The following is a 13,220-nucleotide window of genomic DNA, read 5'->3' as shown; positions in this document are numbered from 1 at the left end:
ATTTGTCAATCAATAAAAGAGTCTGGAAAAAATAAAAACAAGAAACTTACATCCCAGTGAGCTCGCCCTTCCCTTGTCCAAATTTTATATCTCCAATCTTGGCATATGCATCTAGTCGAAAGACCAGGGACGGATAACCAAACACCAGTCGTCAATGAATGCCTGCGAAAATATCTGCCCTGGTTAGTGGCCGAGTTAACTTCAAACATATCTTTCTTAAAAAAGTTTCAACCAATTATGGCCAAACATTACGACTTTTCTTAAGGTCGCGGGGGATACCTACAGCATGAATAAATTCATGAAGCGAAATTTTGCTTGACCTGTATCTTTTAAAACGCTTATTTCTCGGCTGTTATGGGTGTGATTAAGCTCAAATTTTACAGAGACATAAAGAAATGATAAAAGATTATGTATGTCTTCTTTTATGTGGTAGATTGTACTGAACGGCGATGTAATAGCCACGTTTGTGCCAAATTGGGAAGAACATGATTTTGTGGCAGAGTTTGCGGAACGAGTACGAGACAACACACTGTGAGCTTGTCAAAAAATGATCAGTCAATATCTCTAGAGTGTCATAACAGAAGCGGATTTTTTAATTTAAAATTTGCCAGCAAGTTATGGCGGTTTAAATGCGCAAATTTTTATTTATTGCCTTCTACCTCTTTCTAAAAGCGCTCTTTTAAAATTCCGCCTCTGTTATGACACACTACAATATCCATAGTTCACCTATCTGCAGTGGCAAGTCATAAATGTCTGTATCCGCGCTGTATTCTCTGCCACAAAATTGTCGGAAAAGTCCAAACTTTGAGATTTCCGAAGGTGTCCCGACCAAAACACGATCAGTTTCCAAAGGAGAGATGTAATTATGGTAATTATATTCCACGCTTTTATGGTGAGAACAATGCGTTTTTATGAAGGACACGATTGTTTATGCCGAATATTATTGTGATTACTCTGAGTTGCAGAAACATTCAAATTTGAATAAAAATCAGCTCATAGACTTCCTACAATCTATATAAACGTATAACGCCAAGTGTTGTTTTAAATTGGTTAAAATGTCAAAGAAACAGGAATTAATTTTTTTAAAAAAATCACGCGCACGCACCCATATTTTTATCCAGTCATGAATATCTCGTAAAGTTGTCGATGTCCGTCGTTGCACTTCGTGCATACGCTTTAAATAAATGCATAATGATGAGCCTAAGGTGTCTCCCGCGACCTTAAAGCCATTATGGTGTGTCAATTATTTGGTTGCGTGACCTCGTGTTTTAATGAAAATCATGTTCCTAATTTGGTGTGAAACTGAATATTGTCACGACAACCATAAACATGCGCAAAAAGGTTTATTATTGAAGTTACCATTAACGAAATATTGAGATTTTCTTGAACAAAATGTTTGTTTTGGTGGAGAGTGATCTACCATCTTGGTTTTATTGGTTATTCAATGACGTGTGAAAATTGCCGTGTTATCAAAACTACAAGCAGGATACTACAATCACCTAAGAAGGGTTAAAGTTTTGTTAAGGGAAGAGAAAATAAAAATTTGTAAAACGTGTCAGCATTCAGTACTCAATTTAGAATAAAAAAAAAGATCCAGGACGAGAATAATTAACCTTATTCAATGACGTGTGAAAATTGCCGTGTTATCAAAACTACGAGCAGGATGCTAAAATCACCTAAGAAGGGTTAAATGTTTGTTAAGAGGAAAGGAAATCAAAATTTGGAAAACGTGCTAGCATTCAGTACTCAGTTAAGAATAATTTTTTTTTTTCAGAGCGATAATAATTATCCTTATAATTAAAAAAGGGTAGCAAAGAGTTTATGCGTGAAACGTGAAAAGGGAAAAGTTAGTCTGTGACGCGTAAAAATAGGGCAAAAATTATACCGTGACGGGTGAAAATAGCTAGAAAAGGAAAAGACACGTGATTCGTGAATTTTGCTGTTTCATGTATGCGCGACGTGTGAAATGGTTAAATTTTGTGCGTGAAATGGGATCTCGACACCCCCTTTGCTACCCTTTTAAAAATATCCAAATTCAACCGAGTGTATGTTAACACAACAAAGTGCACGGTGACAGATGTGCAAATTCAAGGTTTTTTCGGGTTTATAGTGTTATTAATGGTACCAGAAGGATACTACAGTGCACGCAATGTTAAAGATATTAGCTCGAGATATTAGATATTAGCTTAAAGATGTTATCTTTGCAATGTTGAAGATATTAGACCTACAAAGACTGATATCTTCTCCGTAAAACGGTGTTCAAGAATTTCTAAATCACAAAACTAATCCAAGCCATTATTGTTTTGAAAATGAAAATTATCAAGGATGCTAATCTTCGATTTTTGCCAGAATACACCATAATGATCAAATATGCCCAAAGTTTAATTTTTTTACTAATCACTTAGTCCCAAAGGTTACAATAGCAACGACTATCGTTTTCTTTTGCTTTCAAACAAACTTGATTTTCTCCAAATCTAGATTGATACATTTTTTGATATGTGAAAGTATGGTGGATTGGCTACCTGTATACAAAATTTTAGAAGAATCTGTAAGAGCGATTAAGAGTAAATCATTCAACAAAGAAGTTTTTTGTTACTTCTCGTAGTTTCCTACAATCGGCAGTCGATATATTCTAACAAATTAAAGCAAAAACTCTCTCGCTTTTAGTTAATGGTCTTTGATGGTGTAATTATTTATATTTAATTCTGAAAAACTGCGTTCAAATACTACGAACAATTTAGAAGCGCCTATTTCACATTAAAACGGGATTTTTCTGAAAACTTCATTCTTGATTTACTTAAAAACGCTCTTACGGATTTTTCTAAAATTTCGTCAACAGTAAGTCAATTTGCTAAACTTTAACATATCAAAAAATGAATACTTAGAGTCGATCTAGATTTCGAAAAAAATAGGCTTGTTTGAAAAAAAGAAAACGACAATTGTTGCTATGGTAACCTTTGTGACTAAGTGACCAGTAAAAAATTAAACTTTGGTCATATTTGATCATTATGGTGTATTTTGGCAAAAATCGAACATTGGCTTCCTTGCTAATTTTCAATTTAAAGACAACCACCCTAGGGCTAAAAAACTACAACGAGCCTCCTCAATCCCTGCTCAGAAATAATCAGAGATAAAAGGACCTCATAAAACTACTAACTGTTTTTCGATTAAGGAAGAGTAAATCTATGCAGCTAAAACTTCGGAAGATTGACAGCCGTTTAACGTTTGGGTAGCAGGTATGGCGCGTTTTTACTGTCAAAATTCAACATCACAAATCGAATGTCATCATTCCAAAATGACCACCATAACTCCAACTCAATCAACAAACCTTTTCTAAATCGAACGGCATTTTCTCGCAACAGATGGGTTAATTCGATCAAATACTTCTAAAATTGACCAGTTTTCTTCCAAATCGAGCAAATTACATCGTTCACACTAAATCGGTTAGGTTACGGGGTAATTCGATCAGACACTTTTCAGATTGATTAGATACCTTCCAAATCGATCAGTATACTTCTAAATCGATCACCATACCCAAGATGCTTTGCTGGTATTCTGCATCCGCTGGCAGAACACTACCGCGGGCTCTTCAGTTTACACGTGGAGCGATCGTCGAAGGACAAAACAGAGGTAAAATGTGAGTGTAATTATACTTTAATATATGTACCTAGAATATGATTTATTCATGAAAGTAACGCATTTTTCTTTAGAGGTTTGTGTAATTTCTCCAACGCATCGAATGCTCTTAAACTCGGATAAAACGGCTATAAACAAACGCAAATCACTTTTGAACTAGATCTCTTTGCCACAATAAGCTGAAATTAAGATTACCGCGAATATAGAAAACAAAATTCTTTCGGATATCGACGGATTTTCCAAAAACACTACCAGAGAAAGAAAAAGTAAAGATTCTGATAGTTAGAGTAAGCCTTCAATAAATGAATCATCAGAGCATGATTTTTTCCTACCTGACTTTATCTTCAAGCCACAGACGAAGTCAAGTGAACACTTTGTATTTTCGAGTGTTTTTTATATATTCTATTGTGCATATTGTCTGGAAAAGGGTACCTATGTTTCCAATGTATGTCTGGAACAGAGTTGCAAATTCACATTTTTTCTCTGGAACATGAACAGGGTCTCAGTGATCCCCCCCCCCCCCCCTGGTCAAATGTTTGGGAATTCTCCCTCTCTGGGAAGGAAAGTGAATACATATTGGGTTAACAATGGGGGCCTGACGTGTATTTTGCCAGAGTTTTTGTTGGGCAACTGGCTGACTGCATTCAGCAGATTCTCAGCACACGTCTTAATCAAATTCTTCGTTTCCTCGTCACCCATGGTCTATGTGAAAGAAATCTAGGGTTAAACACCAACAACAGGCCATCTTTTCTTTCTGCATCTTAATTTTATGATATTGCATCAGTCAATTCCACCTGATGCCCATTTCCCCGCTTGGACAACAAATGCCCCCCTCCCCCAGTGGGCATTTGTTCACCTTCTCTGTCCTTGTGGTGGGGAATTTGTTTACCCGAACATAGTTTCAAAACTGTGCACACTGTGTTAGTCCATTACAAGGTTTCAGATACGCATTTAACAAAGCTGGTGCAAGAAGAGAATCAGAATCAACTACTATTTAAATGACAATCACACCTCAGGGCATCTGAATGGTATCTCTGTGCACACATCTTTATCCAATTCATTAAAAAAAGAAATGAATGCCATGGGTAGGGGGGATGGGTACAAAAGGTGGAATTGACTGATGTACAATCAGGAGCCATGGCACAATATAAGGACTCGTGTACTTATACTTCTGTTTTGTGTGGCTATATCAGCAATTAAATTTTGGCCTTTATTTATCATTCAATCACTAGGAGGGCAACTGTTTTCAATTGAACAATAACTGAATACCAATCATTGACACCAACAAAATCTGCCCAATTTTTTACAGTAAGCATTTTCCTCCCCTGCTCCAAAACAATGAATCGTATACTTTCTTTTTGTTCTCTAGCAGTATTCTTGAAAATCCGTCGATATCCGAAAGAATTTTGTTTTCTATATTCGCGGTAATCTTAATTTCAGCTTATTGTGGCAAAGAGATCTAGTTCAAAAGTGATTTGCGATTGTTTATGTCCGTTTTATCCGAGTTTAAGAGCATTCGATGCGTTGGAGATATTACACAAACCTCTAAAGAAAAATGCGTTACTTTCATGAATAAATCATATTCTAGGTACATATATTAAAGTATAATTACACTCACATTTTACCTCTGTTGTCCTTCGACGATCGCTCCACGTGTAAACTGAAGAGCCCGCGGTAGTGTTCTGCCAGCGGATGCAGAATACCAGCAAAGCATCTTGGGTATGGTGATCGATTTAGAAGTATACTGATCGATTTGGAAGGTATCTAATCAATCTGAAAAGTGTCTGAAGGAATTACCCCGTAACCTAACCGATTTAGTGTGAACGATGTAATTTGCTCGATTTGGAAGAAAACTGGTCAATTTGAGAAGTATTTGATCGAATTAACCCATCTGTTACGAGAAAATGCCGTTCGATTTAGAAAAGGTTTGTTGATTGAGTTGGAGTTATGGTGGTCATTTTGGAATGATGACATTCGATTTTTGATGTTGAATTTTGACAGTAAAAACGCGCCATAAGCAGGAAGCTGAAAAGTGTAAAATTTCATATCGTCGAGGAGAGAAATTTGAGTATCCGGTACGACACAAAGAAACAATGAGTTTCGAGTATTTCAGTTTTCGCGCCAAACCTCGGGCTGAGCTGTTTGACGTCACGCGTACATTACCAGCTCCAGGATGGTGGCGTTCAGTTCTCAAGTTTTGGGCTACTTCAGTTGGAAGCTGAAATTTTGTTGAATAACATATCTTTGTATAAAGTTTGTGAAAAAAAATATATGGCCATTCTGGAATGAACTTCTCTTTTAAGTAAGAATCAGTTTAAAGTCAGGGCTATTGGTTTCCTTCAGGCATTATCGCTGGCATTCATTGCCAAGTAAAGGTCGCTTTTCAGTTCCAGGTCTATCGACAAGATGCATATTTGTGCAAGATGACACTTCAGTTTGAAAAAATTAGCGAGGAATAAGTATGGGAAATGTCACTTCAGTAAAATCCGGGGAAATTATTTTTCTCTGTGCGTAAATGGGGCGATAAGTCTGATAATCACCTAAAGAAATACATGTATTTAGTTTCTGTGAAATTTTCAATTCGAGGCTATCCAACATTGAGAAAGCACCTTTTTCGAGAGACGGTCGACTCAAGGCTCCTTTGTGCCCTGTGTGATAAACACAGGCCTCAAAGAAACTCGAAACTTGTGGCAATTACATATGATTTAAACACTTCTTATAGGCCTCCCGACGTGACCCATGACCATCCAATACGGTGAATCAATAAAGATTAAACTTCACCTGTGAAAGACGGCAGGACTTAATATTTATGCTAATGTGAGTTATAAAAATAATTTCAAGTTGGATTTGTCGCGCAGTTTCAAAATTTTACCAAGCTTTCAACATAGTTTGTGTTTAAAATACAAACCTTTACTGAGGGGTGCGAAGATGTTAGACATATCGGAAAATAATTTTAGTCCTGAAACTATTGTCATCATAAACTGTATCCTGAATGCTCCATTGATGCTCATATCAATCATCAGCAACACTCTGGTGCTAGCCGCCATATTGAGAACTCCTTCGCTCCGTTCGCCTTCCACAATTTTTCTCTGCAGTTTGGCTGCATCAGACCTCCTTGTCGGACTTGCCGTTCAACCAGTTTACGTTGCTTACCATCTAACGGAAAATGTTTCTGTGCATCAGGCAGGGAGTACATTGGCATTTTTTGCACTAGGCGTCTCGCTTTCGACAATGACAGCCATAAGTGTGGATCGGTTCTTGGCTCTTCATTATCACATGCGATATCCGAATTTGATGACTACACAGCGCGCTATGTATATATCAGGAACTCTTTGGTCATATTGCTTCATTTTATCCTTCTTAGCCATTTGGAACAGGGACGTTTACGATTTTGTTGTAACTGTTAATATTGCCATTTGTATCCTACTTTCGACATTTTGTTACATTCGAATCTATAGGATTGTCAGACATCATCAGATGCTTATTCAAGCTCAACAACATGTTGTGGAAATAAATGGCGAAGATAACCAAAACACGCAGCGATCAACGAAAAGTGCCAAAACGACTTTTATTTATTACGTGGTAATGATTCTGTGCTATACCCCGATGTTTAGTAGCTTTTTCACTTACTGGACAAACGCGTGGACCTTGGTAGAAACTGTAGCATTTATGAACTCGTCAATCAATCCATTTTTGTATTGTTGGCGCCTTCGTGAGCTTCGAACTGCGGTTGTAAAAACAGCAAGGGCAATCGTGTGTAGACAAATGGAAGAGAACTGACTCTTTTAATATTTAAGGTTTTAATCGTTGATCCTTCGCGGCAAAGGCTGAAAGCACATCTAAGTAACCTTTTTTAGAATCATTCTACCTCAAACCTGTAGTTACCATGGCAACACGTAGGTTCCACAAAAACCCTAAAAAAGATATCCTTAACTTCCCAACTCGATCAGATTGACGAATTTAATCTTTTATTGTCTTATGTAATATTGACTGTAAGAATCCCTTTTCAAACATCTTTAAGAAACAGAGATTCAACTTCATATTCTGTGTTTCGTCATTGGGGAAAATGATTTAATTTAAACATCCAGTTTCGCTAGATTAGTTTAATTGTAGGAAAGTGTAAGCTACATTTACGAACTAATGTATTACAAATAAAAATGGATTTTCCTGACTGGGTGACTTGTTGCCATTTCTAACACGATTGCCAATTACTTTCATGCAGGGACTTCAACAGAATAACCTTTCAGATATTGGTTCGTTTATCAATGTTGCAAGAATTACAGCTACCTTCTTGTTTAGTCAATAAAAACACAAACCAATAGAAACTTTGAATTGAAACATGTCGCCACGCGCTATGTTCTTTATATGTCAACGCATACATTTAATAAAGAATTATATGTCGCACCCTTCTTACAAAAGCCATTTTTTACTAAATTTATATAATATCGGTCAATCTACCGGACCAAGCACTCTTCAACAACGTCTTATAATTTTAAAAAGAACGACATGAGGTGCGAGGACTGCAATCGAATTAAAAACTGTTTGTTTTGGCAGAAGGCTTTATTTTTAATTTCCCTTTTTTAATTGAAAACTTTTAATTTTCTTGCGATGACCTTTGTCAGACAATTCTAGTATCCCGTTAACAGTTTTGTCAACTTGGCGGTTTTTGACGTCATGAAAAAATCAACAAATCCAAGATTGCGAATCACTTTTCCTTAAAAAAGAAACTTGTTGTCTGCCTTGAAACTTTATGTTCAAGAAAACCTTATTGTTTTGTTGATGTAAACTTCAATTTTAAACCTATTTTACGGATCTTTATGGTTGTAATGGCAAAATTCCGTTTCATGCCAAATTTAAAAACATAATTGCCATTAGAACGCGCGACTAAAAATAATTGACATACCAAAATGTTCCCGATTGCTTTTAGGAAAAGTGGTGACGTTTGGCAACTATTGCTTGAGAGTTGTTTGAGAAAGATATGTTTAAAGTAAGGGCGGATGTTAACTAGGGCCAATCATTTCCTACAGACATCATCTTAGACATCCATTGACGAGTGCAGAATATTAATGGTTCTCAGCCCCAGGTCTTTCGCCAAAATACATACGCCAAGATAAGACGTCGAAATCGAAATTCAAACATGGCACCGAGGCTTTTCGCCCAACTATACTTGGTATCGATTCCTTTCTATCGAGTCTCCTGGTGGAATTACTAGGCAAACTGAAATGGATATAAGAAAATATGCATTTAAAACCAGAAAGCCTCAGGACATGTTTATATGATTCCGAAATGACTTTCATTCCGGAACGAGTTCATTCCATCCCCATACATTTCTCTGTAGTGTCAAGTCATTCCGGAATGAGTTAATTTCGGTTTTCATTCCGGAATGAAAGTTTCGTTCTGGAATTACATTTCATTCTGGTATCATGTAAACACAGAACGAATTTCGTTCCGAGATGAAATCGTAACTCATGAAACCGCACACGGACTCCACAGTTTGAATTCAGAGCGAAAAAACGTAATAGCATTTACTGTTTAGCCCAAAGAAGCAGCTCTATGGTCAAATTACTCGTTAAAATTGCAGATACGGCAATTAGTAAGCACAAAAACATGTTTGCGCGAAACATGCGCCATCTTGTTTTGATCTCGCGCGAAACATGCGCCACCTTGTTTTCACCTAGCGCGAAAACCACGCACGTGAAAATGCCTTTGGTTGAACCGGTCGACTCTGTAATGTAAATGCAGAACGAACTTCATTCCGGAACGGGTTTCGTTCCGGAATGAAAGTCATTCCGGAATCATGTAAACAGGCCCTTAGAGTCAAGACAGGGTTTTAACATAGTGGAACGTGGTTTAGTATTATAAACTGTCAAAATGACTAAAAAACTTACGTAGGTGGAATTCATTTTTCGAGTTGTGTAAAATGAAAAGATAACTTTTAGGAACTATTGAGTTTTTGAGAAACTTTTTATCACCTCCTTAATATTAGCAATATAAGGAAGTACCTGTCATCGACCACTACTGAAATACTTGTTCATGGGTTTGTATCTTCAAAATTGGATCACTGCAATTCTTTACTCTTAGGCTTACCGAACTGTCTAATAGAAAAGTTACAGCACGTCCAGAATGCATCGTCTCATCACCCTCTCAAGAAAACACGAACACATCACACCTATTTTCTTCAATCTTCACTGGCTTCCTGTTAATTATCGCATCATCTTTAAAATTCTACTCATCACGTACAAGGCTCTAAACGATCTGGCACATTCATACGTTCGCGATCTTCTTACTCCTTACACTCCACCTCGTCAGCTTCGTTCATCTTCTAAAGACCTTCTTTCAATTCCGCATTTCAATTTGAAAATATATGGCGCAAGATCTATCTCCGTAGCATCTCCTGCACTCTGGAATACTCTGCCTTCTGACATCAAGAACAGCTCCTCAGTGTCCCTTTTTAAACATAAACTTAAAACTTGCCTTTTTGAAAAAGCATTTTTATAACTTTTTAGCAACATTTTTATTAGTCTCAAGATTTCAAGCATTTTGTAACTTTTTAACTATTTTTATTATATTTTTTAAATAGTGTTTTAATATTTTTAACGTTACTTCTGTAAAGCGCTTTTGAACTTTACGGATATTGGCGCTATACAAATATTTTATTATTATTATTACTTGTTTAAGGTGGGTGATTTAGACGTTCACTGCTGCCAAATTTGTTGTAAATTATGCATAACTAAATGTAAAGTGTAGATGGTAGTACTAATAGCAAGGCCAAAATATTATAAACATAAAAACAACTATAGTACACCTTATTCATCTACAGCAACTCTGAATAATTATAATTAGCCGCAAGAAAATGCGTAGTTCATCACACCTTGCCCTCGCCATTAGAGCACTGTTGTACATGAACACGTCTTTGACTGGTCAAGAAAATGTCTAAAGCATCGTGCTCCTAAAAGATTGTCATCATGGATCACCGATTGTCAGAAGTTGTACATCAAATGGTAATGATCAGCAGGTACGTGGTTGCATTAGAATAGCAAGAGTACTTCAAACTGTTGAGAGCCATGAGATAAAATACATCTGCAGTTTGTTGGCCATCTCCAGGCTAGGGACAGTGGCTATTGCTGAAAATAACTGTTGTAAACCTAAATAGAAGAATACAAATGAGCTGATAGACCAAAAACGGCTATAAATAAATAACAATTGGTGAATCACCAAAAATAGCACTCCTCCGGGATCTACACAGATGTCAACATGTAGCACTACCACTAGTTTGCGCCGCAGACGAAACTAAACAGATTACGTCTGCGACGCAGGCTACACTACCACTGGATCCACTCAAATTTGTTTAAAGGGGACTTCATAAATGAGGGCGGATTAGTTTGTGTAGGATGAGAATATACTGTAGGAAAGACGAACTTCAGGTTTGTAGACGCAAAAGAAAGCTGATTAAACTGGGTAAAATTAATGTAACTAGTAGATATTTATGTGGGCCCTGTTACAATAGGAAATGAAATTGGCATAACATGGTTAAGATTAAAATTAAAGGTAAAAATGATTTAAAATGGACATTACTAAGATACAATAGCAGGATCAAATGCGACAGATTACGAGTCAAAAATCATTGTTCCGTTATAATAAAACGTACGTTTAGAGATTTCCAGCATAATTGTCAATGAAAAGGTTCCTGCTGAATCTAGCATTATAAAAGTGAATATCACAATGGCGAGGAAAAGAAGGACGAGTCAAGCGATTGTTCCTGCTTTTACATAGCAAACTCCGCCCTAAAATCTTATTGGTTCAACTTCGTACCTGGTGCGGAACCTACCAACGGGTTATCAAATGAACATGCCTCGACATAAAAAACATTATGTCTAGACATAATGTTTGGTTTTTTCTAATACAAGTTGGTAAATGTAGCTTACACTTTCGTACAATCAGATTTTAAAACTAATCTCGTAGTCTTGTAACTCCTTACTTTGCCGCTGTCCGAAGTATCAATTAAGAAAGCTACATTATATCATAGATACTGAGATTTTCTCACGAAAAAACGATTGCGTACAAATGATACGTAAAATGCATTAGCCAATAGGAAAGGCGAACGATGAAAACTCACTAGTGAAAAAACGTCGTTCGTCCAATCAGAAGCGCGAACGACGAAAACTCACTTGTGAACAACATGCACCGTATCGCCATTTTGATTCTCGTCGTAAACACCGGCGAGATGTCGGAGACACGTTCAAGGTTTGTTTGTGTCTTTAACGGCTCCACTGAGTCGTTTATATTGCAGAACAGGAAAAACAAAACACTAAAAAGAAAACGAAACAAGACGGCCTTGTTGTCACAACGTTTCTTCAAACAAAAAAGAGAAACACGAAGCGAGATAACCGAAATTCCTCCTGCCGAGTTGAATAAACCTTTGAGTAAATTCGCACAAAGGAAGGACAAGAATACGGGCCGTCTTCACGCCGAGGGATTGTAGCGAGTTTTGATTCAGATGATGACTAAGACACTGCAGGTTTGTCCTTGGTTTTGGCAGACTGTTTTCTTGATTTAATTTGGTAAAAGTTCGCTCGAGTTCGCGTTGAGTTATTCAGCGTTTAGCGCTGTTTTGTTCTGTTAAACATTGAACTGGAACTTGCAAGTTTTGTACAAGTCTCAGTCAGGTTTTCTATCAAAAGTTGTTTCTGTAAAAGTTGTGAGAGTATAAACTGACGTCTCATTTCTTGTGCTACTTCATTAAAGATGTGATTTTGAAAGACAAACAGATGTTTTAGCTATTTTAGTTTATGGCAGATGAATGGGTTTCCTAAACACGCGCGTAACTGATAAAAAGTCGAGCGATTTAATTTTCTTTTCAAAAACCTCAGTATCTATAAAATAAACAAATTACACCATGGAAAATGCTTTGTACGATTTTTATTCACTCGTAGAGTTGTATCAGAAAACTCACTCGTTCGCTACGCTCACTCGTTCGTTTTCTGATACTACTCAACTCGTGAATAAAAATCGTACGCGCGCATTTTCCATGGAGTAATCTCTATATATGTTCAGAACACAGCTGCACGGGTGGTATCTCAAATTGGCAAATTTCAGCATATTACTCCTGTTTTTATTGACCTCCATTGGCTTCCAGTCGATTATCGCGTTATTTTTAAGGTTTTAGTGATAGTTTATAAGTCCCTTAACGGTGCATATCCTAGCTATTTGACTGATAAGCTTCACTATCACTCTCACTTGGGTTTTCTGAGATCTGTCACCAATGAACTTTTAGATCAGCCGAGGTCTCTGACAAAGACATATGGCGAGAGGGCATTTACTGTTTGCTCCTCAAAGCTGTGGATTAATCTTCCACTTACATTGCGAAAGGCAAACTCAACCGAGAGCTTCAAAGGGGGCCTAAAGACTTACCTTTTCAAAAGTTTTATAGATAGCTATTCATTGTTTTGTAAATATTTTTAACATTTTTTTAACACTTAATGTATAGATTTCACAACAGTTTTTTTTTTTTTTTTACACATTTATTTTGTGAGGCGCCATGAGAATAAGGAATGGCGCTATATAAATAAAGTTATTATTATCGA

General features: G+C 36.8%; 2 protein-coding genes across 2 annotated transcripts in view; both read left to right on the top strand.

Moving 5' to 3' along the window:
* The window catches only part of LOC144630341 (alpha-1,6-mannosylglycoprotein 6-beta-N-acetylglucosaminyltransferase A-like), a 241,034-nt gene that overhangs the window by 55,009 nt on the left and 172,805 nt on the right, over window positions 1-13,220 (top strand). The gene's annotated exons all lie outside the window — the stretch shown is intronic.
* Window positions 6,565-7,416, top strand: LOC144630875 (melanocortin receptor 3-like). The gene has a single exon (XM_078489247.1). The coding sequence runs from the start codon at window positions 6,565-6,567 to the stop codon at window positions 7,414-7,416; it is 852 nt and encodes a 283-aa protein (XP_078345373.1).

The sequence above is a fragment of the Oculina patagonica genome, chromosome 11 (genome assembly GCF_052425735.1).
Source record: "Oculina patagonica isolate OP01 chromosome 11, crgOcupat, whole genome shotgun sequence".
Lineage (NCBI taxonomy): Eukaryota > Metazoa > Cnidaria > Anthozoa > Scleractinia > Oculinidae > Oculina > Oculina patagonica.
Note: the sequence above shows the minus strand (reverse complement) of the source record. Positions and strands in the feature narration are given on the sequence as shown.

Coding starts and splice junctions, on each gene's coding strand:
- LOC144630875 (XM_078489247.1), top strand. CDS start 6,565: ATGTTAGACATATCGGAAAATAATTTTAGTCCTGAAACTATTGTCATC.